At 36.3% G+C, this 24,127-nt stretch overlaps 1 protein-coding gene across 3 annotated transcripts in view; it reads right to left on the reverse strand.

Moving 5' to 3' along the window:
* SCAF4 (SR-related CTD associated factor 4) overlaps nt 1-24,127 on the reverse strand; it is a 57,520-nt gene that overhangs the window by 7,888 nt on the left and 25,505 nt on the right. The window contains exons 8-19 of one of the 3 annotated variants that reach the window (XM_039857905.1): nt 18,423-18,601; nt 17,954-18,062; nt 16,453-16,617; nt 15,864-15,937; nt 14,981-15,171; nt 14,064-14,164; nt 13,524-13,637; nt 12,597-12,753; nt 11,225-11,382; nt 9,423-9,585; nt 9,249-9,335; nt 8,903-9,094 (exon numbers count right to left, since the gene is read on the reverse strand). In XM_039857905.1, coding sequence (XP_039713839.1) covers nt 8,903-9,094; nt 9,249-9,335; nt 9,423-9,585; nt 11,225-11,382; nt 12,597-12,753; nt 13,524-13,637; nt 14,064-14,164; nt 14,981-15,171; nt 15,864-15,937; nt 16,453-16,617; nt 17,954-18,062; nt 18,423-18,601 — 1,690 coding nt within the window. Of the gene's footprint in view, nt 1-8,902; nt 9,095-9,248; nt 9,336-9,422; nt 9,586-11,224; nt 11,383-12,596; nt 12,754-13,523; nt 13,638-14,063; nt 14,165-14,980; nt 15,172-15,851; nt 15,938-16,452; nt 16,618-17,953; nt 18,063-18,422; nt 18,602-24,127 lie in introns of all 3 variants that reach the window. The other 2 variants (XM_039857906.1, XM_039857904.1) reach the window with 2 other exon arrangements.

The raw sequence follows: 24,127 nt of genomic DNA on the forward strand, positions 1-24,127 counted from the left end.
ATGCACCTGGTCGGTCACCCAAGAGCTTGGATGGAGATCAACAATGAAATTTATGTTGTTTTTGTGGCTGCTCACGCAACATCCGTTCTGCAGCTCTTGGGTCAAGAAGTAATTTTAACTTTCAGGTCTTACTTAAGAAATACATTTTGTAAAGCTATAGCTGCCATAGTGATTCTTCTGATGAATCTGGGCAAAGTAAATTAAAAACCTTTTAGAAAGCATTCACCATTCTAGATGCCATTAAGAACATTCGTGAGGCATGGGAAGAGGTCGAAATATCAACACTAACGGAAGTTTGGAAGAAGCTGACGTCAATCATTATAGATGACTTGGGGCTGGGGTTCAAGATGTCAGTGGAGGAACTAGCTGTCAATGTGGCAGAAACAGCAAGAGATCTAGTAGTGGAGCCTTGCTCCTTATGGATGAGCAAAGTGGTTTCTTGAGATAAAATCTACCCTGGGTAAAGAGGCTGAGGAGACTGTTGAAATGACAACAAAACCTTGGAATATCACGAACTCTGGTGACAAAGCAGAGGCAGTGTTTGAGAAGACTGAGTCCAATTCTGAAAGACGTTCTACTGTGGGTAATATGCTATCAAACAGCATCGCATGCTACAGAGCAATCATTCACAGAAGGAAGAGTCAACTGATATGGCAAAATTAACTATCGTTTTAAGAAAATTGCCACCGCCACGCCAACTTCCAGCAACCACCACCCTGGTCAGCGAGCAGTTCTCACCGTTGAGGCAAGCCTGTCCACCAGCAAAGAGATTACCACTCGCTGAAGGCTCAGATGAGGGTTAGCATTTCTTAGGAATAAAGCGGTTTTTAGTTTAGGTATATACATTGTTTTGTTAAGACATAATGCTGTTGCACTTAATAGACTACAATATAGTGTAAACAGAACTTTCATATGCATTAGGAAACCAAAAAATTCATGACTCACTTTGTTGTGGTATTTGCTTCACTGCAATGGTCTGGAACCAAACTTGCTCTCTCTCTGAGGTATGCCTGTACGTCATTTCTTTTTATTATCAGGTAGTATATTACATTATATGGATATATCGCATTTCATTTATCCTAGTTATCATTAAAAAAAATAAAGGCCTGTAGAAGAAACTAATTTCCACTTACCTATCACCAAACCTACCAATTTACTTGTACTTGTGTCCATATTACTACTTCCATTTGTGAACATGTTCCAAAGGCTAAGCCCTTTATTCAAACCCTGCAGCAAATCTCTTACCTACATAAGGCTATCGACCTAGCAAATATCTTCTTTCTTGCACCAAAATTTTTCCCTCTTCTGGATTTTCCAATAACGAAGATACTGCAGTTTCACCCATCTTTTAGAAATAAAAAAAACGTCCTCACTCTGCATCTTTTGGCTATCACCTCATTTTACTGTTTCCCTATTAACAAACCTCAGAGATGTCCCAAATCACCGCATCCGTTTCTTCTCTCATTCTCTCCTGACCCTACGTAATTGGGCTTTTGGACCCACCAGGCTAATAAAATCACATTTCTTAAGGCCATCCAGAAGGCTTCATTTCACTAAATCCAGTTGGCAAGTGTCAGCACTCTTCCTTGGCCCTTCGATGGCATCCGACTGCTGATCTCCTCCCTCTTAGAAACCCTCCATTTGGCTTCCAAGACACTTCCCACTACTTCTGTCTCCTGGCCTACTGGCTGCGGCTTCTCAGGATCCTCTGCTGGCTTTAATAGTATAGGACAGTGATTTAAAAGCGCAGGAGTAAGGCTACCTCAAATCCTTGTTCTGCCACTTGTAGCTGTGACCTCGGGCAGGTCACTTCATCTTTTCATGCTTCGTTTTTCCCATCTACAAAATGAGGATAGCTGTACCTACCCCATAGGGCTTTAATGCTTAAACGATTGATCTATACAAATTCCATACATAGGAAACTATGTATGCCTTAGTTTCCAGTACATTTGCAACCACTAAATGGACCTATTCCTGGGCTCATCGCTCTCACTACTTCCATATTTACATTCCCTCCTAAGGTAATCCCACAGGCTCCAGCAACTTCGCTGATGACATCAGAACTTACATCTCCAGACTTTACCAGTTGTTTACCTAACACGTGCACCTGAATATTAAAGTTAAAACAGCCAACATTTTAACTTGATATCCTCCCTGCAAACCCACTCCTCCTGGATATTTGCCCATCTCAGGAATGGCAATTACATTCTACCAACTGAGCAGGTGAAAAACTTAGTCATTTTTGACTCTTCGCACCCCGTATTTGTTATAAGGCAATGTGAAGGTTCTATCCTCAAAATAAATTCAGAATCCAACACTCATTACGTGAGCTGCACCACCCAACACAAACTGTTAGCTTTCATCTCCTTTACTGCAATGGCACCCAAAGTAGTCTCTTTCCCACTCCCACCAGCTCCTACAGTCTGTTTTCCATGTAACAGCCTTAGTAATCCTTTAAAAAATGTAAATCGGGTTCTAACACTCTGTTCAAAACCCTACACCATCTCCCATTGCACCCACAACCTGGCCCTTCACCATCTTCTCTAAACGCAACTCCCGCCTCTCTCTTCCCTTACTCACCATGCTCCAGCCACACTAGCTCACTGTGGTCCCTCAAGCAAGCCAAGTTCATTCTTAACCTGGGTCCCTTTTGTTCATTTCTTGACCTGAAATGTCTTTCCTCGATTATTTCTCTATGCATTACCTTCCTTACCCTCCCTGGACATCCTATTGAAAATAGCACATCCCATGTCACAATCCTCCAATCCCTTAACTGTTCTCTGCTTTACTCCCTTCATAAAAATAGCTCCATGCGAAATTATGAATTTACTTATCTAAGTCCCTACCAGAACATACATTCCAGGAAGTCAGGCCTTGTCTTGTTCATTCAGGTATCTCTAGTTCCCAGAATGCCTGGCACACAGTAGGTAGTAAATAAACACATGTTGAACATATGAATGAATGGTGGTGGGAGAGGTGATGACCAAACTCATTGAGGAAAAGATGCCTCTCGGGGGGGGCAAGAGCAGAGGCTATGAGGTCCAGGCCTCTTCCCCAAGGTGGTGAGTCTCTTTCCATTGTAAACCTAACAAGACTTAAAATTTTGAGAAAGGTTGCAATTTTCTTTCACAAGCTCCTTTTCTGTTCCTTGTTGCAGTTCCACCTTTTTTGATTTGATCCCAATAGAATGTCACTGTGGTACTTTGCATGAACCTAAAATTTCCCCATCTAAGGAAAACTACTCATCTTTCATCGATGAATGATCTCTAGGCGTATATACACAGTCATCAAACGTGGTTTTAAATTCCAGACCTTTCAGAAAATTGAAATTACAGTAAAATTCATACATGTATTTCTTTGGCCTAGAATCACCAATTAATAACATTTAGGGCATAATTACTTTGAAAAGATGCCCACGGTGATTCTTATAGTAGGCACTGTGTTAGCAGCTGGAGAGAATGGAAAGAGCTAGTTTTCAAAGAATGAGACAAAGCACATTTTAGATTATATTCTATATTAAGACTGCTTTAAAAATTGTGCTTAAAATGTCAGTGAGAGATTTTTAAAAGAAATTTGAGTTTTCAATTATATAATGCAAGTATACTGAGGTATGTACGTACTTCCAGCATAGGGTACATTATGTTTTGATCAAATCTAATACATGAGGACCAGAATTTCAAATGAAGAGAAACCAGAAACTACTATCACTTTAAAAATGATTTAGTTTTTTTTTTTTTTTTTTTTTGGCAAAATAATGTACAACAGGCTTTGTCATTTCTAGTCTGGTCATTTCTAGACTATAGTCCATTCATAGCTGGTTTTTAGAATTTCGGTTTGTATACTAATTGCTATTTTCTATAATTGGCAAAGTGTAACAGCTATGACTTAGAGTTAAGAGATGCACTATTAGAATTGAGAAGTTTGAAATAACTTTAAAACAATTAACCTATCACTGGATGAGATTATCTTCAGGGAATTTTATTTTCACTGTTAGCTGGAAAAAACCTTACCTGACATTCTTCAGAGCAGTATCTGTCTACCAGAACCAGGCTAGAGCCGAGTTTCTGCCCCTCCCACCTTCCTTAAGCCCCGAAGATGTCTGTCATAGATTTACATTTAAGAGACTCTAGGCTGGAGCTCTGCAGCCTAGGAAATGCAGCCACGGAAGGAGACAACGTGATAAGCAGTTTTCAAGTTTCTGCACAGACCTTGCTCGTGTTTTGTTTGAAGTGCTTCACCTTCAGAGAAAATATAGTGTATTCATGCCTAAATTTGACCCAAGAAAAACATATGTTGTGGATCATTAAATGTCTGCCACACAATAATTACGTATTAAGTTGAAGGCACTGTGATGAGTATCTGGGAGCCATTTCTACTATGTAACACTACTGGAATGACATAATGCAGTATTTAGAGAACCAAATTCAAACGTTTTAAAGCTTTCAAAAGAAGAACATTTTTATAGGATAAACAGTGAATAGGCTTCTTTAGGTACCAATTCGAACACCTGGCAGGTCCCTCTAGCTTATAACCAAACACAGCAAAGTTCAAAATAAGAAAAAAATTAAAATACAAAAATTATAAAAAAATTAGATGTTATCATTAAAAAACTCCAAGAATTTCTTCAGGTTTCCTTTGAATGTTATTCAGGCTAGTAGATTGGTGCTCTAATGTTCTAATTTAGATGTTAAAAATTACCGACTATTAAAAAAATGAAAATTCTGGGCAGAAAAATCCAAAGCTAAGTAAAATCACCACAAATCAAATTATCAATTTTAAACTACAGAAGCTGATGGTAAAATCATTCATCTTCTAGGCAGTTTTAAGGACCATTAAACTATTGCATATAAGCAAACACACCTGTTTAAGTATAAGAATTCACAAACCAATTCTGTCCACGTAATTTCTTAACGTGTCCACATTTGGGAACATCAACATTTTCAAATGCCTACTCAGGCCATGCTGGAAAGTATGAAAGTCAAGTCTGAAGTACATCTAGCAAGTCAAGCTACAGGCCACCAACTTGTGTCTTTTGCTTTAAATCTTTGGTAACCAAAATAATAAGTATGAAGCAAACTTACAAATACCCAATTCTTATTTATAAAGTTCACCATCGTTTATAGCAGTGTGACAAAATTAGGGAGAGTCTTTGCATATTGATAATTAAATGTATTTGGCAAGGAAAGAGGCTTTAATTTTCCACAAAGAAATGAGTCCAACTTAGAATAATTTTTCCTCGAAGATATTTTGGTAACATATACTGGTAACACAGTAGAGATATGTAACACAAACAAACATTTTTTTTGTGTATTTTTTTTATTGTTTGGAACACCAAAGTAACCCAAATTTCACATTTACAATAAACTTTTTAATAAAAATATGCTGTACATCATATTAGATACATGTTATACAAGTTTTTGAAAAGTGAACATACACACTTATACAGTAAAGAGAATGAACTAAATTGCTATCATCTTTAATATTCCTCTCCTAAAGGATCAGCAACTGCAGACCATTACCATTAGCTTTTATAAAACCACCACTGTTCTACAGGCTTCATGGAATGTGAGCTACTAAAAATGTATTTCTTTAAAATCAAGTGATGATTATTATTGTACATCAAGTTTTATATTTTCAGATTATCAGTTACTAAAATAATCAGAATCTCTAAAAGATGGCGGTTTCGTTCTCTACAAATCTGGTGGTGTGGGCTACCTCGGCCCAGCCCCAGAAACAGGTAGTCACGATTCCCAAACTTAATGCCCACACTTAAGTCTGAGCATCAGAAAATTCTTTAAACCAAACCATTATTAAAGCACCACACTGCCTCTGGCCAGTATAATCAGGCCTCGCTGTAGATTTTTGGGATATGTGTTAAAATATTTGTTTGGCCTCGGCTACTTAAAAAATACTGCCACATTTAAAAAATTAAGACCCGAGGAGTCAGTTAACTCTCAATGATACAGCTGCCATTGTAAGAAAACTATTTGAGTATCATTAATGGGACGAATACTGGTATCACGTTGTGCTATTTAAATGAAATACCACTATGACCCACACATTTTCTCAGCAAGCCAAATGATGGAACTTTAATGTGTGAACTTATGATCTGGTCTAATTTACCATGAAAATTTATAAAGTAACTATGCCAAGACTGATTTTTTCCTAAAAAGTTTGTTTCCTTTGCCAAAAAAATATAATAATTTAAAGCAAAAAGCTGAAATATAGTTTCAGAACTGCTAAGTATAAATAAATATTCTTTTCTAGGTATTCTAAACATTGTCTCTGACATTCCTGGCCTGATAGACAGCTACCATTCACTGAGGGCCTACCCTGTGACAGGCCTCATGTCGGCTGTTTTATACATAAGCCCACTAAATCACCACAACACGCTGGTACGTAATTTTTATTCCTTTTTTTTTAACAGAGGAAGAAACTGAAATTTAGTACCATACCTGGCTGACTTCTAGGCTTAAAGTTTTCTGGTATAGCACATTTCTTTTTATTATCATAAAAGAAAACATTAGAGCACCAAGAGGAAACTTGAAAGCATCTTAATTCTAGTATTCCATTGCTTAGTTAACAGTAGCAGTATCCCAACCTGATTCCCAATTCTAATTTAGCACAGGTTGATTACTACCTCCTTTATTAAAAGGAGAGAATTCTGATGAGTCTTCTGGATAAATCTTCCCTTTATTTGCATATACATTAAAAAGTCTCATTTCTTCAAACAGTCAAAATTCATGAATAGTCTTTTCAAGATTTCTACTGAAGGAACATAGAAGGCTTTCATTCTCATGATTAGAACTGCATTTTGGCTAAAAGTGCTTATTTGAACAAGTTTTCATTTTTTTTTGTTATGTCAAATTTTAACCTTTCTAGATTTGGAACAGCCTTCAATATCTAAATTTTGTTTTAAAAGTTAAAGATCATCAGAAGTGAGTGTAAAGAGCCCTGCGCTGAAAACCAGCCATCCTTCCACTTAACTCATGTAAAAACTGTCCCTCTCTCAGGAAGCTTCCGTTCTAGTGGGGAGGTAAAGGTGGGGAGGAGGGACGGACAGCCACACAGGTATGCCAGGTAACATTAAATACTAAGAAATTTATTTTCTAGCAGTGCTTAGCTTACCAAGTTGATTTTTAAAGCTCACCAATTTTTGATCTGTTTTGTTTCACGTGTTGGATGAAGTTTAAATTGTACATTTCAGTAGTGATAAGAAACAAAGGGCTGAGTCTTCAAGACCTAAATGTTAAATCAGAGGCAGGCTACTTATTCTCCAAGGTTGTTTGAAAGTAGTGGTTATTAAACTCTTGAAGATAATGAAACCTTCTTACTTATTCAATGAATTTACTAAGCCCAGAAAAGCAGCACGAATGCATACAATTTTGTAAACAGTCTCAGGTGGCCTACTATTCATGGATGCTAGACTGGAAAACTGTACTTCAAAGAGAATTCATAATCAGGGATGTGGGGTAAAGGAAAAGGGTTGATCAGAAAATTCTACCCAACTCAGAATCTGAGGTTCTTGTGCAACGTCTTATTACGAATATGAAAATAAAATAAAAAATAAAACAAAACATTAACAAAACTGAGATTCAAAGGTGTTAAGGTTTCCTGGCTGCTAGTCCAATGTTCCTTCTACTATATTATCTCCAGTAGGGCACATGCCTCATAAAAGACCTCCTCATTAAACAAATCATTTCCCACCATTATGATGACGACTGCTACTTCACTTGTGACAAATTTTAACCCCAAATCTTCTTTTACCATTACCCAGTTTGTGTAATAAGGAAAATAAAAATCAAGTTTATTATCAGCCTAAACTCGGTCTTGGAAAGGGCACAAGACAGCATGCCATTTAAAAATAAATTGACTTTTATTATTATAAATGTAGTACATGCACAAAGTAAAAATTTCCAACAGTACTGAAAAGTGTAAGTGAAAAGTAAAAGTCCTCCATCACAAACCAACATCCCGCAGTCCTACATCTCTGAGGTAACCAATGTGCTCTTCACTAAAGTATCTAATTATGAAAGTAAACATGTGCGCACACATGTACCTCTGAAACACACAATAGATTCACAGGACTAGAACACTATAATACTAAGGATGAATTAACTGCCCGTTAGGAGAATCAAGTGTTAATCATACTTGGTAATACCACTTCCAATACAATAATTTATTAATTTGAAAGATGGTCAATATAACAAGTATATGATATATTAATTTATAATTCAAGCAAGCAAGAGTACGGCCTCTTAAAGTTGTAAACAATCTAAATCACACTTCTTTTAATCACAGTAATGAAGTTATGGGTAGAGTATAACAGATAAACCGTAGCAGGAGAAAACTGAGGGGTCACTGGGAAAGCGTTATCTCAGGCTGTGCACCTGTCGCTCCAGTAACAAAGCCATTTTATTGCAATGTAGCAAAGATAATTTCTTTGCTAGCCCACAGAGAATGCTACCAAAGTCCAGGGGTTTTAGATAAATAAAAATTGACCCAGACAGGAAAAAAAACTATGTTGTCAAAGAAATGTTACATCTTATAAAGCTGGGATGTCTGGGGTTATGTCATTTATGGACTTTGTACCAATTTCTTTCCACAGAGCTTAATTCACTTTTCTATACCATCACTTTTCTATACCAAATTAAGATGTGCAAACCCAAACTTTTGTTCAAGACAGACAAACATGATTTCATCATCACGGTTGTCTCTGGGGCTACTCTTGGTAAAAAACCAAAGGCACATATTTAAGAGGAAGATCTTCCTCAGAGAAAAATATTAGCCCCAGACAACATTTTTACCAAAATTAGCATTGTTTTTTTTTCTTTAAAAAAAAAAAAAAAAAACCTAATTTGGGCAGAGGGGAAAACACTAATGATAAAAAAAGTTAACTTACCAAGAAGTGAAACAGGCTGAGTTACAGGAGGGGTGGGTAGATTCGTGGGTGCAGCAGGTGGCACGGCAGAGCCATACATTTTCACACTGTCACCAGACTCGGCGTTTCCTCTAGCCCCAGACACCACTGTTGGAATGGGATTTCCAATAGATAAGTCTTTTGTAGTGTCTTCATTTATACCAGCGATAGTAGCTAAGGAATATAATTACATCAACATGTGAAGCTGAATAATTATCTCCCCAGTCAACAATTCTTTTGCCATACTAAAGACCTTATTACTAGTCCAGTCTCCCTCCTACTCCCGACTCCAAGAGCACAACTAAACACGAAGGAAAAACACGCTTACAGTTTGGGATGCTTATTGGTGGAGTGTGAGGAGGAGGAATGGATACTGGTGGAGTTATAGGAGGTGGGGGTCCAGGAGGAAGAAAACCTAAAGTAAGAGAAATAACGTCACCTTATGCTGTTATTTTATTGCAGCCTCTAAAAAAAGAATGTCTTCTCAAACAATTCAGTGTACCTGGTGGTAAATGCATTGGGTTGAATCCTGGACGCAAAAATGGAGGAGGAGGAGGAGGAGGAACACCAGGTCCAAAGCCGGGAGGGGGGATTCCCAGAGGCGGCGTGAAAGCAGGTGGCTGGAGAGCACCGACTACTGGAGGACCTGGCTGATGTGGTGGGACCTAGAAAGGAAAATGAAGCCACATATCTAGCTACCCTGCTACCCATATAGTGAGTAGAGACAAAGAAAACATCTTGTTGAAAAAATAGATATTTCTAAATTTGTGATTATGTGAATAAGTTAGAAAACAGGTAACAATTTGTATCTACTCCAAATGATAGACATCAAAAGTTTTGCTCTCTACTTTATGAAAGCAAATTCACATTGTATTTCACCAGCATCTTTTAGTTCTGATAGAATACGATACATTGAAAAATGTTCCATGTTCAGGTCAGTAAGTTTAAAAATCTACCTAACAATTTTCACAGTGATTAAGATCACAAGTCCTAGGGACGAAGTACCTGAACACCCTTTTAACCAGCTTTGTGACCTTGACTAAGCAAGCTTACACTGTCTAGACCTCAGTTTATTCATCTATAAAATAAAAAAGTACCAACCTCATATGATTATGGGGATTAAAGAGTTAATACACGTTCAGTGCTAGTGCCTGGCACTTAAAGCACCAATAAATATTAGCTATTGTTTTAAAAAAAGTATAATCAATTTTGACAGATAAATCAGGTTTCTTAAATGAGTGCTGATACCACACTGAATCTTATTTAAAATCTACACTGGAAAGGCATATCCAAAAGGTCAACTAAAGAGTGACAATTGAGGGAGTTCATTTATAAAATATCACAGCTAAATATTTATCGAAGCATGTGTTTTTTTTCTCCCATTAAGAAAACCATAGGTATTGCTTCTGTGATAGCTCCTATTTATCTGAGCAGATTTAATGTGAGAAAATGAGGAAAGAAGGTATTGGAAGAAGAAAAGTCTGGTAAGAAAAAAAAAGAAAATCTAGTAGATCACACATAGAACTATGGATCAAATATTTCTAATTTTAGTGAAAAGGTTTTTCATTGGTCAGCTCTTATTATGTAACAGGAAACCTACAGAGTACTTAACATATATTACCTCATTTAATCCTCAAAACACTGACAGAGGAAGAATACTACCAGAGCCAAAGCCAGGAAAGGGAAAGTGCACATTTATACACAGGAAAATGAAGCTTAGAGGTTAGGTGACTTGCCCAAAGTCACGCTGCTGAGTATAACCAATAGAGTTGGGATTCAAACCCTGCTCTGCCAGAATCCAGATTCATTCTTCTGAAGTAATACGACAGCAGAGACTCGGTTAAATGGCACTCAATGTATTTAATAGCTCTCCATCCTCCATTTAAAAAAACTCATGCTAACATCACCCAAACTGAGGATTTAGAAACTATCTTTCCCTCAAAACTGCTACTTATTGGGTTTAAATCCAAGCTCCTTCAGAACATAAAGTCCCCGAAAAATAAAGATCTGATAAGAAAACAAGGTAAGAGTAAGCAGGATAGGAGAAACTCTAACAACAGGTTTGAGTTTCAAGTCTGAACCATTATAATGTGAGATACTTGATAATCTAGACAGATGTAAGGCAATATGAATGTAAAATGTGTTAAAAAGTTTACAACATGTCTGACATACCAAAACATGACAATAATGCATATTTATGTACTCATGTCTTTGACTACGAATCCAGACACATATCTACAATCAGATTTAGAAAGGTATCTTTCAGACACTTAAAAGTTTAAATAATCCTCCAAATATTCTTACCTGTGGAGGCGGTACTGTTATAGGTGCAGGAACAGGAATAGGAGGGACAGGCACAGGTAAAGGTTTGGGTATGGGTGATACTGGTTCTGTGTGTGAGGTTTCTGCCCCTCCATTTTGAGCAACTTCATTTTCATGCTTCTTGGGAATTCCTTTCCACTCTATGAGTTAAAGAAATTTAACGATAAAAGTTTACCATTTTTAGTTTGTAACTTTAAATCTAGAAATGATTTTTTTAAATGGTGACTATGTAAAAAACATCAACGGTCTGATTATTAAATAAATGCTTATGTTAATCTTATAAATATTAATTATTTACATTAACAAATAACAGCAAAAACATGCAAAAACAAGTGCTTATTGTGTGCCATGCACAGTTCTGAGCATTCTATACATACTAAATAATTTCCTATAACCACGGTAAGTAGTTCCTATTATTATTATTATTATTCTCATTTTATAAACGAGGAAAAGAAAATTTGCCCAAGGTCACACACTTAGTAAGGGGCAGATATAGGACTGAACCCAGACACATCTGGCTAGAGTCTATGTTCTTAACCAAAACAGTTGTCTTGTTTGGACAAAAGATCCTGGAAGAGGGGAGCAGGATTCTTTTTACCCTGGACCAGAGCCTTCTGGAATGCATGGCACATAGTAGACCCTCAATATCTGTTTGCCTGAACAGACACCTAGCTCTAACTGTAAGTGAAGGCCTCATGTGCTGTGGAGGGAGGAGGTGGGGTCTAGCACTGTTTCACCTTCCTCTCAAACCATCTCTCCTTGAAGATTCCTTAGATGTTAACTCTAATTGCCATACCATCCTGTGCTCCTCCCTTGTCAAGCTATCTGTCAATCTCCAGGTCATGCCCATACACGCTGCCATTTTCCCCACTGCAATCCCACTGTCAATCTGGCATTTTTGATATTCTTGACCACAAATAACTGCACCTCCTTGTCTTACTATTTGCTCTCTACTACTTCTCTGGACATGTAAACATTTTCCAAGAAATTATTATGAAGCACTGGATTAAAACACAGTACCCACGATGATTAGTTTAAGACTCATCTCATCTGTGAGGTTTTCACAGTGAAAAATTCTACTTAAGATCTATTTAAATATCGTAATTAATAATTAACCCCATGATCAAGAATTATTCCATTTGTATCTGCATCTCTCCCACTTAATATAAATTGTATAAAAGCAAAGACCACATTTGTCTTATTCACCGGTTTCCTCAATTTCTAATAGAGAGACTAGCACACAGCAGGGTACTTGAAAAATCTCAAAAATCACTTCCTAAAGCAAAGAATAAACACGTCACACAAACTATCAAGAAATCAGATGACTTTCACAAGACATTAAATACCGTTTTACCTGGATTAAGTGTATCACTATCCAACATTCCTCCTTCACAAAAACTCTCCAGTTCTTCAGGCTTGACTTTGTCCCATGGAATATAAGTAACACCAAGTTCTACATCCCAATACTGTTTATAATCTGCCTTTATTCCTTTATTTAAGGCCCAGGCAATCTATTGCACCATAAGTTAAAATAAAAAAAAGGAAAGAGAAGAATGTCAAAACTTCTGAGAGTTTACTGTTTCCCACCATTCTAGTCACTCAGACTTGGGCGGCAAAGGAGCAATCTGGCTCAGCTATCCCTGGATCTTATTTGACACTAGGAAACTGCTTACCCTTTTATCCCACTTTGTCCTGGGAAATGTATTGGCATCACTTCCTTATCTACTTCTTCAACCACCAAACCCCCAACCCAGCCATCATAAAACTTAGAGAAAAGGAAAAAGTTTATTAGGAGAAGTACAAACTTCCCTGTACAATCCAGCATACTGGAGACCACTTTCAAAAGTCTTGGGTACGTTAGGATTATTCGGCATTAGAAAAAATCCTTTTGTGGCACAATACAAGGGTAGGACAGTGTGTTATGATACTGAGAAAACAATGACTGTGGCCCTCAGAAGAATACCCACGTATTTATATATTTTTTTCTATCTTTGCTGAATAATATTTATAGTTAATTCTAAGATAACAAACTTTAAAAATAAAAATGTAAAAAATCCAAAAGTTTTGCAACAAGATAAAATATTTTATTAAATGACAACATAAAGTACCAATTAAATACTTTGATGAATTGTTCTACCTAAATGAAAAAAAAATTCTACCATGAACTTAACATTAAATTTTTTATGTTAACTTTTAGCAGATCCTCTTTTTAAAAAAGATGAAAAGCCTCAGTGTCCAAAATTAGTTTTGAAACAATGAATTATAAGGCATAAAACTGTACCTTTATGGATTTCTGGTTCACTTTATAGTTTCCTCGGCTCAGTTTCTGCAGGGCACGATATGCATCTTGCCTATGAACCATAACAATATAGGCACAACCTCTGGGAGGAATCATCTGCTCGAAAACATTGTATTATAAAATATGATAATGACAAAATCACTGAGCAACAAGATATAACACTAAGTAACCAGTTCCAACAACCCCAACTACAACCCCCGCCCCAACCAAGCTAGTGTTCCATCATCTAATATGAAAATGAATTGTAAAATGGCAATTCAAGTCTGGTCTCAACCAGACTTATTAATAAACCTATTAATAAACCAGCATTATTAATAAACCTACAGCCCCCCCAGCTTTGTTATAAAAAGACTTTTCTAGAAAAAGGTTTTAAATTAAATTTGGCTATCAAAGAAATGTGGTTAAATGCAGATAATGCTAAACATGGACTTGGAACACCTAAACTCTAGTCTAAAGTCCTTAATTTTGTAAAATGACAACCACATCTGTCCACTATCATTACATAATTTAATAATCACTCACATTAATTGATTCAATTGGACCAAATTCTTCTAAGAGACTGGCAACATCCTGCTGAGTAGTCCTTTTGTCCAGCTGTCCCACCCAGAGTGTAGTACTACAAACTTAAAATAAAATCATCATGAATGTACATATTCGATAATGAACAGTACTGTACCTTACATGGAAAAACTTATTACAGAAAATATGCATGAGCTATATCATGATACCTCAAGTCTGAGCAGCAAATGCCATTTACATTTAAAAAATTCTAGAAAGCTGTGGTAGTACTTCCAGAAATGAAACCAGGATAGTGAATACAGTTAGGAATTGGACAAAAAAATTGGCCTTTTTGTGGACAGATCTAAGACTTGATCCTAACTCCTGACCACCAACCAATTCAGTGCTTTTGTTCACTTTACATAGTTTTCCTTTTCCAACTTTCAAGTGTATATGGTTTTTCTCTTATACTGTGCCCTAGGAAATAACTCCGCCAGTCAGAAGTTTTACACATGCCCTAGTTATATAAATGAAAAATTCAGTAATAGATGGGCTTACAGTATATCTTATTAAGCATATTCTAAACACATGATGAGATTCTTGAAATAATGCAAGATAATAATATAGTCTGTAAATTATATTTATAAAATAACATATTAGTTTATTATGGAAAAAAATAAAATCTTTCCACTGTATATATAGAGAGCTAGTTAATGACTTTATATTTCATACACTGGATTTTAAACACTCTAGTGCTCAAAACTGTTACTTTGGTTCACTCATTGCTACTGTACAGCTGGCTGAATGTATGAAAGCAAATCCAAGGGTGGTCACCAAACAAGACGTGATAAAGCAATATTTTGCTAACAGTTTTAAAACATTTTAAACCCATGACATGAAAAAAAATAATGCAAGAAGTCTGAATAGAAAGGTTAATTTACCACTTGCAGTTTCTGATTTGATTGGAGGAAGGCCTTTTTGTCGGCGTTCTCTTTCTTTTTCTCGATCCCGTCTTTCTTGGGATCGAGATCTAGGAGAATGTCGGCGTCTATCTCTAGACCGAGATCTAGAACGTCGATGACGAGACCTTCGAGATCTAGAACCAGATCGAGATCGCCTCCTTTTTGGCGACCTAATATTTTCATGAGAGAGAATAGATAGCACGTAAAGGAAAAAAATTTTAATCTAAGTATGTATTAATTAAAAAAAAAAATAAAAGTAGGTAATTTAATGTTTAGATATGTTAAACAAGAATTTGACAACAGGGAATTCATTCTAAAGATTAATATGTTCAAAGTTAGAAGGCATACATGTATTTTAAATGAGATAAAGAAGGTTGCTAGCTTATGTAAGTATCGCTCATCTTTGATACCTCTGGTACTATAAGTTACATCCTTGTATTTAAGATGCTAATTGTCACCACTGAGATATACTGTGACTTCTGTTATCTATCGTCTCAGTAAAGTCTTCTTTTCTGCAGCAATTAAAAATGTAAGCTGATTACAGTATTAATCAGCTTTCTACTTTGTTAACCGATAAATCTGTAAAGCAATTTTATTATTAACACATAATTCTTTTAAATCCACGTACACGATCTGTATGTAGGCATTAGAGTAACTCAAAGGGAAAAAATGTGGGTAAGATGACAAACTCACCTTAGAATTTTTTTAAATTAATACTTCTGCTCCCGTTCCATAGACAAATATATCAAGTGTTAATTTATTAACCGCATATCTAAAAACAATCCAACTTGATTTTAATCTCTATGTCTCCTAAGACATATAGGCTTATAAACCATTTCCTATAAATTACCTGGATGCTGACCTAGATCTTGACTTTCTGTTATCAGAGATATGCCGCTTAACTTCTTGAATACAAGGTTGTTCTACTTCCATTTCCTTTAAAAACAAACAAACCACCATTATTACATGAGAAAAGTGGGAATTATAGAGGCAAGAGGACAAAATCTAAAAAATGCTAAATTACAAATCTCTTGCTCTGAGATAGTTCTCTTATGATTACTTGAGATCAAATTACTTGTTTAATAAATGACTGGCCTTTAGTAGGAAAACATTTTTTATACGGTTTACGACATTAGAAGAAATACTCAACTTCCGGAAATTACTTTGTATAGGTTATGTACTGTTTTAATAAACCATCACCTAGAGTGGTGAGCTAGGCACTGATTAAGCATTCTATACTGTCTCAATCCTCAAGAACCGTATGAAAATTGGTACTACTATTATGTCCATTTTCCGGAAGAGAAACTTGGGCCACAGAGAGGGTTAATATGTGCCCAAGGTAATAGCCTTTCTTCATATTAAAAAATGAAGATAACAAGCAAATAAGCAGGAATCTGTACAGAAATCAAGGCAACCAAAAAGATCATCAACAATCAAAAATGAAGTTATACCTGATGTGCCTTCTGCGTAAGTGGTTCATTTTGTGACTGAAAAGAAGCTTGGAAAGGCTGCTGAACAGGTGGAGTTGGAGGAATCACAGACTGAGCCATGGGAGGAAATGGAGGTGTAGGAAGAAGGCCAAATCCTGGCATTTGTCCATTAGGAGGAAGTTGAACCTTTTGTTTTTAAATAAAGTGTATGAGTAGATTGAAAGTAATAGCTACCAAAAATAATCAGAAAAACCCTTACTTTATAGATAATTTTTATTGAAGATTGTTATGTATCCAAGTATACAAGTTAAAGATCCTATAACTTGTTTTAAAATTATGAATACACAGGTTTGGCTTCATAAATTTAAAGACATAACTTCCTCATTTATGTGAGAACACCATGTGACATAATGAACTTAAGTCAGAGGTACTCTTTTGCAAATTGTCTCTCTTCAACTTTAAAGGCAATTAAGCCTTTTGGGAGAAGGAGTAGCTAGAAGCATTGACTTTCTAGGTTCACTTTTAAAAAATTTAAAAGGAGTTTTGGCTAACATGCCATGCCTACTTTTAGGATTTCAAATATAATGATGATGACAGTAAATCACACCCTAACATATTTTTGCACATGCTATTCCAATACGACTAAATGTAACTATAATGCCACAAGGGTATTCTTTCTAAATTATTTATAAACTTTCAGTAATTGTTAAAACATTCAAAATAAGTTCATAAGTTTTCTTCATATTTTAAACAGGCTTATAAAATACTATTCAAACTTCATTCACCGACAAGTCATTAAAATTATGGTATTAATTTCTTTTATCAAATGCACAGAATGGACTAAAAATGATAAAGAAAAGAAAATGAATGTAGTTTAAACTGACCTCTTAGAATCCTTTCTAAGTTAAGGCTATAAAGTATTATTTCTCAAGGCTGATGGTACAAAAGAATCACTACACAATTAATTTTAAAAAACTGACTATAGCACTAGAGGGCCAGGATTTGTATTTTTTTTAATGCCCCTCCCTGCCTTCATTAACTGAGATGCATAGTAAAGTTTAGGAAACTCTAAATTAAAAGATTTAGTAAAATAAATCCAATGAACAAATCTCTACTAACTTCTTGCAATTCTTGTGTGCTATGCTCCTTTCACTGCAGATCTCAAACTACAGTTCTGAACGTTGAGAAGTGAAAGCCCTCTAAAGCATCTAATCACACATTTACCAAAGAGGTTCCTTGCAAACAAAAGAGCCAAATAATTAAATAGGCCAGTACCCTGAAACAGAGCCATAATCTCTCTCTAAACTACATTAACAAAAATACCTATTATTAAATTGTAAGCATGTATGTAATATTCAGCATCCTTGTTTCAATTAAAGCAAAAAGCAACTCAAATCAGTTACGTGCTCAACAGCTTTTATTGCAGTTGTAGTACTACTTAGCCAATCACACAGCTAAATAATAGTGGCCTGTGAAGTGCAACCCAATTATTCAAATGCAGCTGCAAGAAAAATGCTTGTACCTGATGGTGCACTGGATCCTGCTGTATTGCCATCATTCGAGGTTGAAACTGATCCATATTTTGATGTTGGGTATATGCTGGCTGCTGCATGGCATCTCCAGGAAACCCGCTAAAAAAAAGATGAGTAATCCTTTTACCGATTCAAAATACGTGAGATTCTTAGCCACATTTATACTACAGAAGCATAAAAAACATTGTTCAGGAATCATTAATAATCAACATTTTACTGAATCATGTTTGCCTATATGTTAACTTATGTAATCATCATTATTCTTCCCCCAAAAAGCCATTTTTAAATTGTAAATCTCATGGTATCCCCTTCCCATTCGCAAGAAAATCCAAAATATCACAATTTTAAAAAACAATGACTCTATATGAAAGATGATTTTGTTACTAATGTTCCTGACATTATGCCTCACAAAAGTTACCAACTCTGTATGTGCTGAGGAATCAAAACACAGAAACTTACAAGGGAGCCTGTGGGGGAGAAGTAGCAGGTGTGACTGCAGCAGCTGCCGTTGCAGCCGGAGCAGGCGGCACAATCACAACGGCAGATGTTGTGGTGGCAGCAGTAGCAGCAGCATCTTCTTTCTTTGATTCTTCCATAGCTTCTGGCTCATCATCATAGTCAAATCTATCAAGTAGCTTCTGGAATAGGTACATAAACATTCCATTTGAAAATTCTGATTTTGATTCACTGTGCAAAAAAACTTGATAAAAACAACAGATGTTTATACCATCATCCATAATTCCACCATGCTGTCACGTACAATCCTATCTTCCAACCTACCTAGGACTTTGGTTCACAGACAAACCATTTTTACACAAACGGCATTTGGAAAAGACAATTTTTTGTTCTGCTTTTCTTCCCAAATTATAAATGCAGTGTTTTCTTTCTAGTTTCTACATGTGTACTTTATCGTTAATTTACAATATAAATATTTTACTAAAATAGTCATGTTTCTACACTAAAAACTTTTGGAACTTTGCACACATGACAATGGGTGTACATGTCTTACCCAAGCACTATGTATGCCTAGAGAAAAATGTCTATGTGCTGCTTGCTCAACAAAATACTAATATGAAAAAGGAAAAAGAGAACGGCACAGACAGGGCCATCGAGAAGTTTTACTGCCTATGTACTAGCTTCTTTCTTAAAACTTCACAGCTGACCTCAGATTACCAGAAACTTTCATTAAAAGGAGGTGAGGGGGCACTTCACAAGATCACATATCTAGAAGAGCCATTTAAAAATATTACATTTATTCAGAAAGAAAGGAAGTAGCTTAATGAACACTTATTACTGTGTTTTGGTAGGTTACATACAATACTTCATCATCACAAGGAGCATGAAATGTAGATATATTTTCTTCTTTTTTACAGCCAAGAAAGCTAAGGCTTAGGTCATTAAGAAATATAACTGATTGTATAGTCAATGAAATGCAGAACATGGACACTGGTCTTTCTGACTTTGAAGCCCTCACACTCTGGCATTCAACGAGCAATCTTTTCTCTCAAGCTGTGTCCATTATGCTCATGGATTTCCAACCTCAAATTCCTAAATTTGTGGTGTTCTGTGATAGTTCTGCCCAGAAATTCTGGTTCCACCATCCTGGACAACAGATTTCTAAGTTAGGAAGAGAAAGAAACTCTCTTCTTGGACACCTGTGTTTCCCTCTGTGTAATTTTAGGCCGTGTGAGTAAAAGTTCTTATTATAAGCACGGGATCTAATAATATGGCCTAAGCACCTTGCTGTTTTACATACATTAGTTTATTAATCCTCATGGCAATAAAATATAGGTACTACCATCACTGTTTTACAGTGATGAACACTGATATTTAAGTATCTCAACATCAAGATACAGTAGAGTATAGGAGCCAAAATTAAAACTTGGGTTTAAATTGCCTACAAAAACCAAAAACTATGATCTTTACAGTTTATCACATACAGATATGTTCTTTAAAGTTTCATTATTTATACCTATTGTTTTGGGAAATGACTAAATATCTAAGAATAACTGAAAGAAAAAACATGTAAAACAAAAAAAAACTGTAATAAAAAACGATTCTGTATAAAAAACTATTGGTACTTAACCTATGAATTCAGAAATTCTTAAAATGTATGGTAAGTTCATCTGGAAAAGTATGCTGTTGTGGTTAATTGTATGTGTCAATCTGGCTAGGTTAAGGTGCCCAGGTGTTTGGTCAAATACTAATCTAGATGTTGATGTGAAGATGTTTTAAAATTGTGATTAACATTTAAACTAGTAGACTGTGAATAAAGAAAAACTCTCCCATAATGTGGGTGGACTCTGACCAATAAGTTGAAGGTTTTAAGAGCAAGAACGTGGGTTTCCTGAAGGTATTTGCCTTAAGCCGACAACACTGACTCACCTGAATTTCCAGCCTCCAGTCTGCTCTACAAGCTTCCAATTTGCAAGCCTCCACAACTGAAGGAGCCAATTTCTTAAAAAAATCAACCTAACTTTCTCTCCCCCGCCTTTCTCTCATTTTCTATGTGTACTTTTGTGTGTTCATCAAATTGGTTCTGTTTTTCTGGAGAACACTGACTAACACATATGTGTCTATAGAATAGTCAAAGAGAATTTTGGGAAAAGAAAGGGGGGAAGGCAAAACACAGAAATAAACAAATATATTACCAGTGAGACAGAGGAGTGTTTAGAGAAGACACAGAAACAAATGGGAATTTAGTGTACAACAAAAATAGGGAGAATTGATATTTCCAAAAAAATAAAGATTTATCCTGAACCATATTTTATTTTTTATTTTTCAATGAGACTTGAGAACCATAATCTAAAGTAGGCTCCAGAAGAACTAGAGACAAACATCAAAAAAAAAAAAATATGAAACTACTAGAAAAATTCACAATTAAAAGAAAAGCATAGGTGAAGAAAGGTTTCCTAATCACAACACAAAACTAATAAAAACACGATATGTAAGAATTTATGTTCACATGTGCATGGAAATAGGTCTGAAAAAAGACATAAATCTGTTCAAAGCAGAATGAAACTGCATCCCTTTTACTTTAGAACTTTCTGTATCATTTGCATTTTTTCTCTTATGCATGTACTCCTTCTGTACTCAAAAACTGCATCCAACATTCTTCAATACAAGTACCATAAGTCACTAAGATATAATGACAATCAATACTCACTGCATGGATTCTTAATTTGGACTACCAGCAATAAAGTTATTATATCTTAGAATGCAGGAAAGAATAAGAAATTTTAGAGATGATTAAAACTAAAAGATATAATTTAGTTCTAAGATTTTCAAAGTTTTGGGTTTTTTGGAGTGAAACTTGTAAAATGAAATAACATTTTATATAGCCATAAACCCAGTAGAAAAGACATGAAACAGACAATAGTGGAGTTGTTTGTGCTAACATGTCAACAAGCTCTGAGCTTCCATATTCAGCACACCTATGTATCCTTAGTGGCAGTCTCCTAAACATGCCAAGGCCCAGCAGAGCATTTGGGAGACACTGAACCAACATGAACCTTCGTATTAGAGATATGGTAACTAGAGAGAGAAAAAAAAAATGGCGTAGATGATAGAGACTCTGTTTATCCCTCTGGTGACCAAATAAAAGTTGTGACGGAAACAAGGAGCAGCAGCAAGGAAAAGTCACCTGGGTCTAGATGAACAAGCCATACAACTACAGAGAAATCCAAGAAATCACCCTGCAATGGCAGAAGGTAGGATGGGGCGAGGATGTGGGGCTGCCCGGTCCCGAGCGGCTGAGTGAGATGGAGGCTGCGGCAGCGGCAAATGCCTCTTAAAGGGGCCCTGTCTGCGAGCAGATTTTTCGGGGTGATGGACCTGCTCACTCTGAGCACCACTGCTGATTTGACTGCATGCAGGGAGCATGAGGAACTTATAGGGAGACACTGTTGGAGTGAGGGTCGAGGCGAGACTCACTTCGTACAGAAGTGCCAGCAGTATCTATAATTCCCTGTTGAGCCCTCCCCCAACCAGTGTGGGACGCAGAGCCACCAGAGCCATAACATCATCAAACTGGATAACAGAGGTCACTCTGCCCAGAGGATTCCCTGAAACCCAGCCTCCCAACTCGCAGTCCCACCCAAGACACATACAGGTATATCCTCAGCGAGTCAGATGCTCCTTGCTGAGCAGCGCCTAGACTCACACTGGAACCAGCTGGCCTCAGTTTCTGGTGTGGCCTCTTGAGGCAACTGTAAGTACAGCATCTGTGGATTGCTTGCTGAATCTTGACAGTGGCCCTGGAGGGGTAGAGGCCTGGGCTAAGTTTGGCCTGCAGCTGAACCCCTCTCAGGACTGTGCCACTGGACACCTACTTCACAAATCCACACTAATAAGACCAGGAGACTTAGGAGCTTTGCTTAGTACATAGAAACAGACACGGAAAGGCAGCCAAAATGGGAAGACAAAGAAGCAGAAACCATATGACAGAACAGAACAGAGATCCAGATATAAGAGTCAAGTAATCTAACATACAGAGTTCAAAACACTGGTTATAAAGATGCTCAATGAACTTTTAGGAAGTGTAGGTGAATTCAGTGAGAACTTCAAAAGAGATAAATATAAAAATGGAAATGGAAATTATAAAAGGGAACCAGTCTGAAATGAAGAACACATTATCAGAGATGAGAAGTATATTAAATGGAATAAACAAAGTGAATAAATAAGAGGATCATATGCCCTACTTAGAGGACAGGACAGCCAATCAGGACATTCAATCAGAATGGCAAGAAAAAAGATGTCAAGACTATAAAAATAATTTAAGGAGGATATAGAACACTATGAGGGATCCAAATATTCGTCTGATCACTGTATCAAGATGCTGAACAGCTGTTTGAAGAAATAATAATAGAAAACTTCCCTAACCTGGTGAAGGAAATGGACATAAGACCCCAGGAAGCTCAGAGGATTCCAAAAATCAGGGATCCAAAGAGACCCACACCAAGACACATTATAATTAAAATGCCAAAGGTTAAATACAAAGAAACAATATTAAAAGCAACGAGAAAAACAAATAATTACATATAAGAGAACACCGATAAGACTGGCAGCTGATTTCTCAAAAGAAACTATGCAGGACAGAAGGGCTTGGCAAAACATATTCAACAGGATGCAGACCCAGGATATACAACCAAAAATAATTTATCCAGCAAAGCTATCATTTAGAGTTGAAGGACAGATAAAGAGCTTCCCAGACAAAAATAAGCTAAAGGAATTTATCACCACTAAGCCAGTATTACAGGAAATGGTGGTGGGACTTCTTTAAGAAGAAAAAAACATGTATCAAAAACAGGAATAAAGAATGGTAACAACTACATTCCTATCAATAAGTACCTTAAATGGAAAAGAATTAAGTGCTCTAACCAAAAGATAAAGTGGCTGAAAGGATAAGAAAACAAGACTCCTACATATGAAAATGAAGGAGATAGAAAAAGACATTGCTTTGATGGACCTAAAAGGTATTTAAGTTAGACAGAGAAAGTTAAACACTATATCATTTCACTTACATGCAGAATCTAAAGAATAAAAAGAACTAATCAAAACCAGACTCATAAACATAGTGGACAATTTGGTGTCGGACAAAGAGGAGGGGGATTTGGGGGGGCTGGGAGAATGGGGTGAAGGGCTAAAGAAGTACAAATTAGTAGCCGATGGATGGTCACAGGGATGGAGAGCATGGCATTGGGAATGCAGTTAGCATTAATATGTTGGCTAGGTGGAGGGTCAGAGGAGAGAGGGAGCAAATGGGGGCATCGTTTTACAAACCATATAGATGTCTAACCAATGTACTGTATACTTGAAACTAAATTAAAAAATAATAATTTAAAAATGATCAAAATAAAAAAATAGAAATAAGATGGCAACTAAGGGTTTTTAACAGCAAAAACACAAAGCAACTTAAATGTCTATCAATAGGGAAATGGCTAAACTGTGATATGTCCACATAATAGAGTATACCTAATAAACACTCAGTAAAAAAGTAGATCTAAATCTATTAACTTTAAAAACAATAACAGCGACAAGAGGATTAAGATCAAAACAAGCAAGTTAAGAAGTGTGTGTGTGTGTGTGTGTGTGTCATGACCAAATAATAGCAAATATCCACAGGAAATTAACAGTGAAAAGATGTACAGCAAAATGTTACAACA

This window comes from Pteropus medius, unplaced genomic scaffold (genome assembly GCF_902729225.1).
Source record: "Pteropus medius unplaced genomic scaffold, Ma_sr-lr_union100, whole genome shotgun sequence".
Lineage (NCBI taxonomy): Eukaryota > Metazoa > Chordata > Mammalia > Chiroptera > Pteropodidae > Pteropus > Pteropus medius.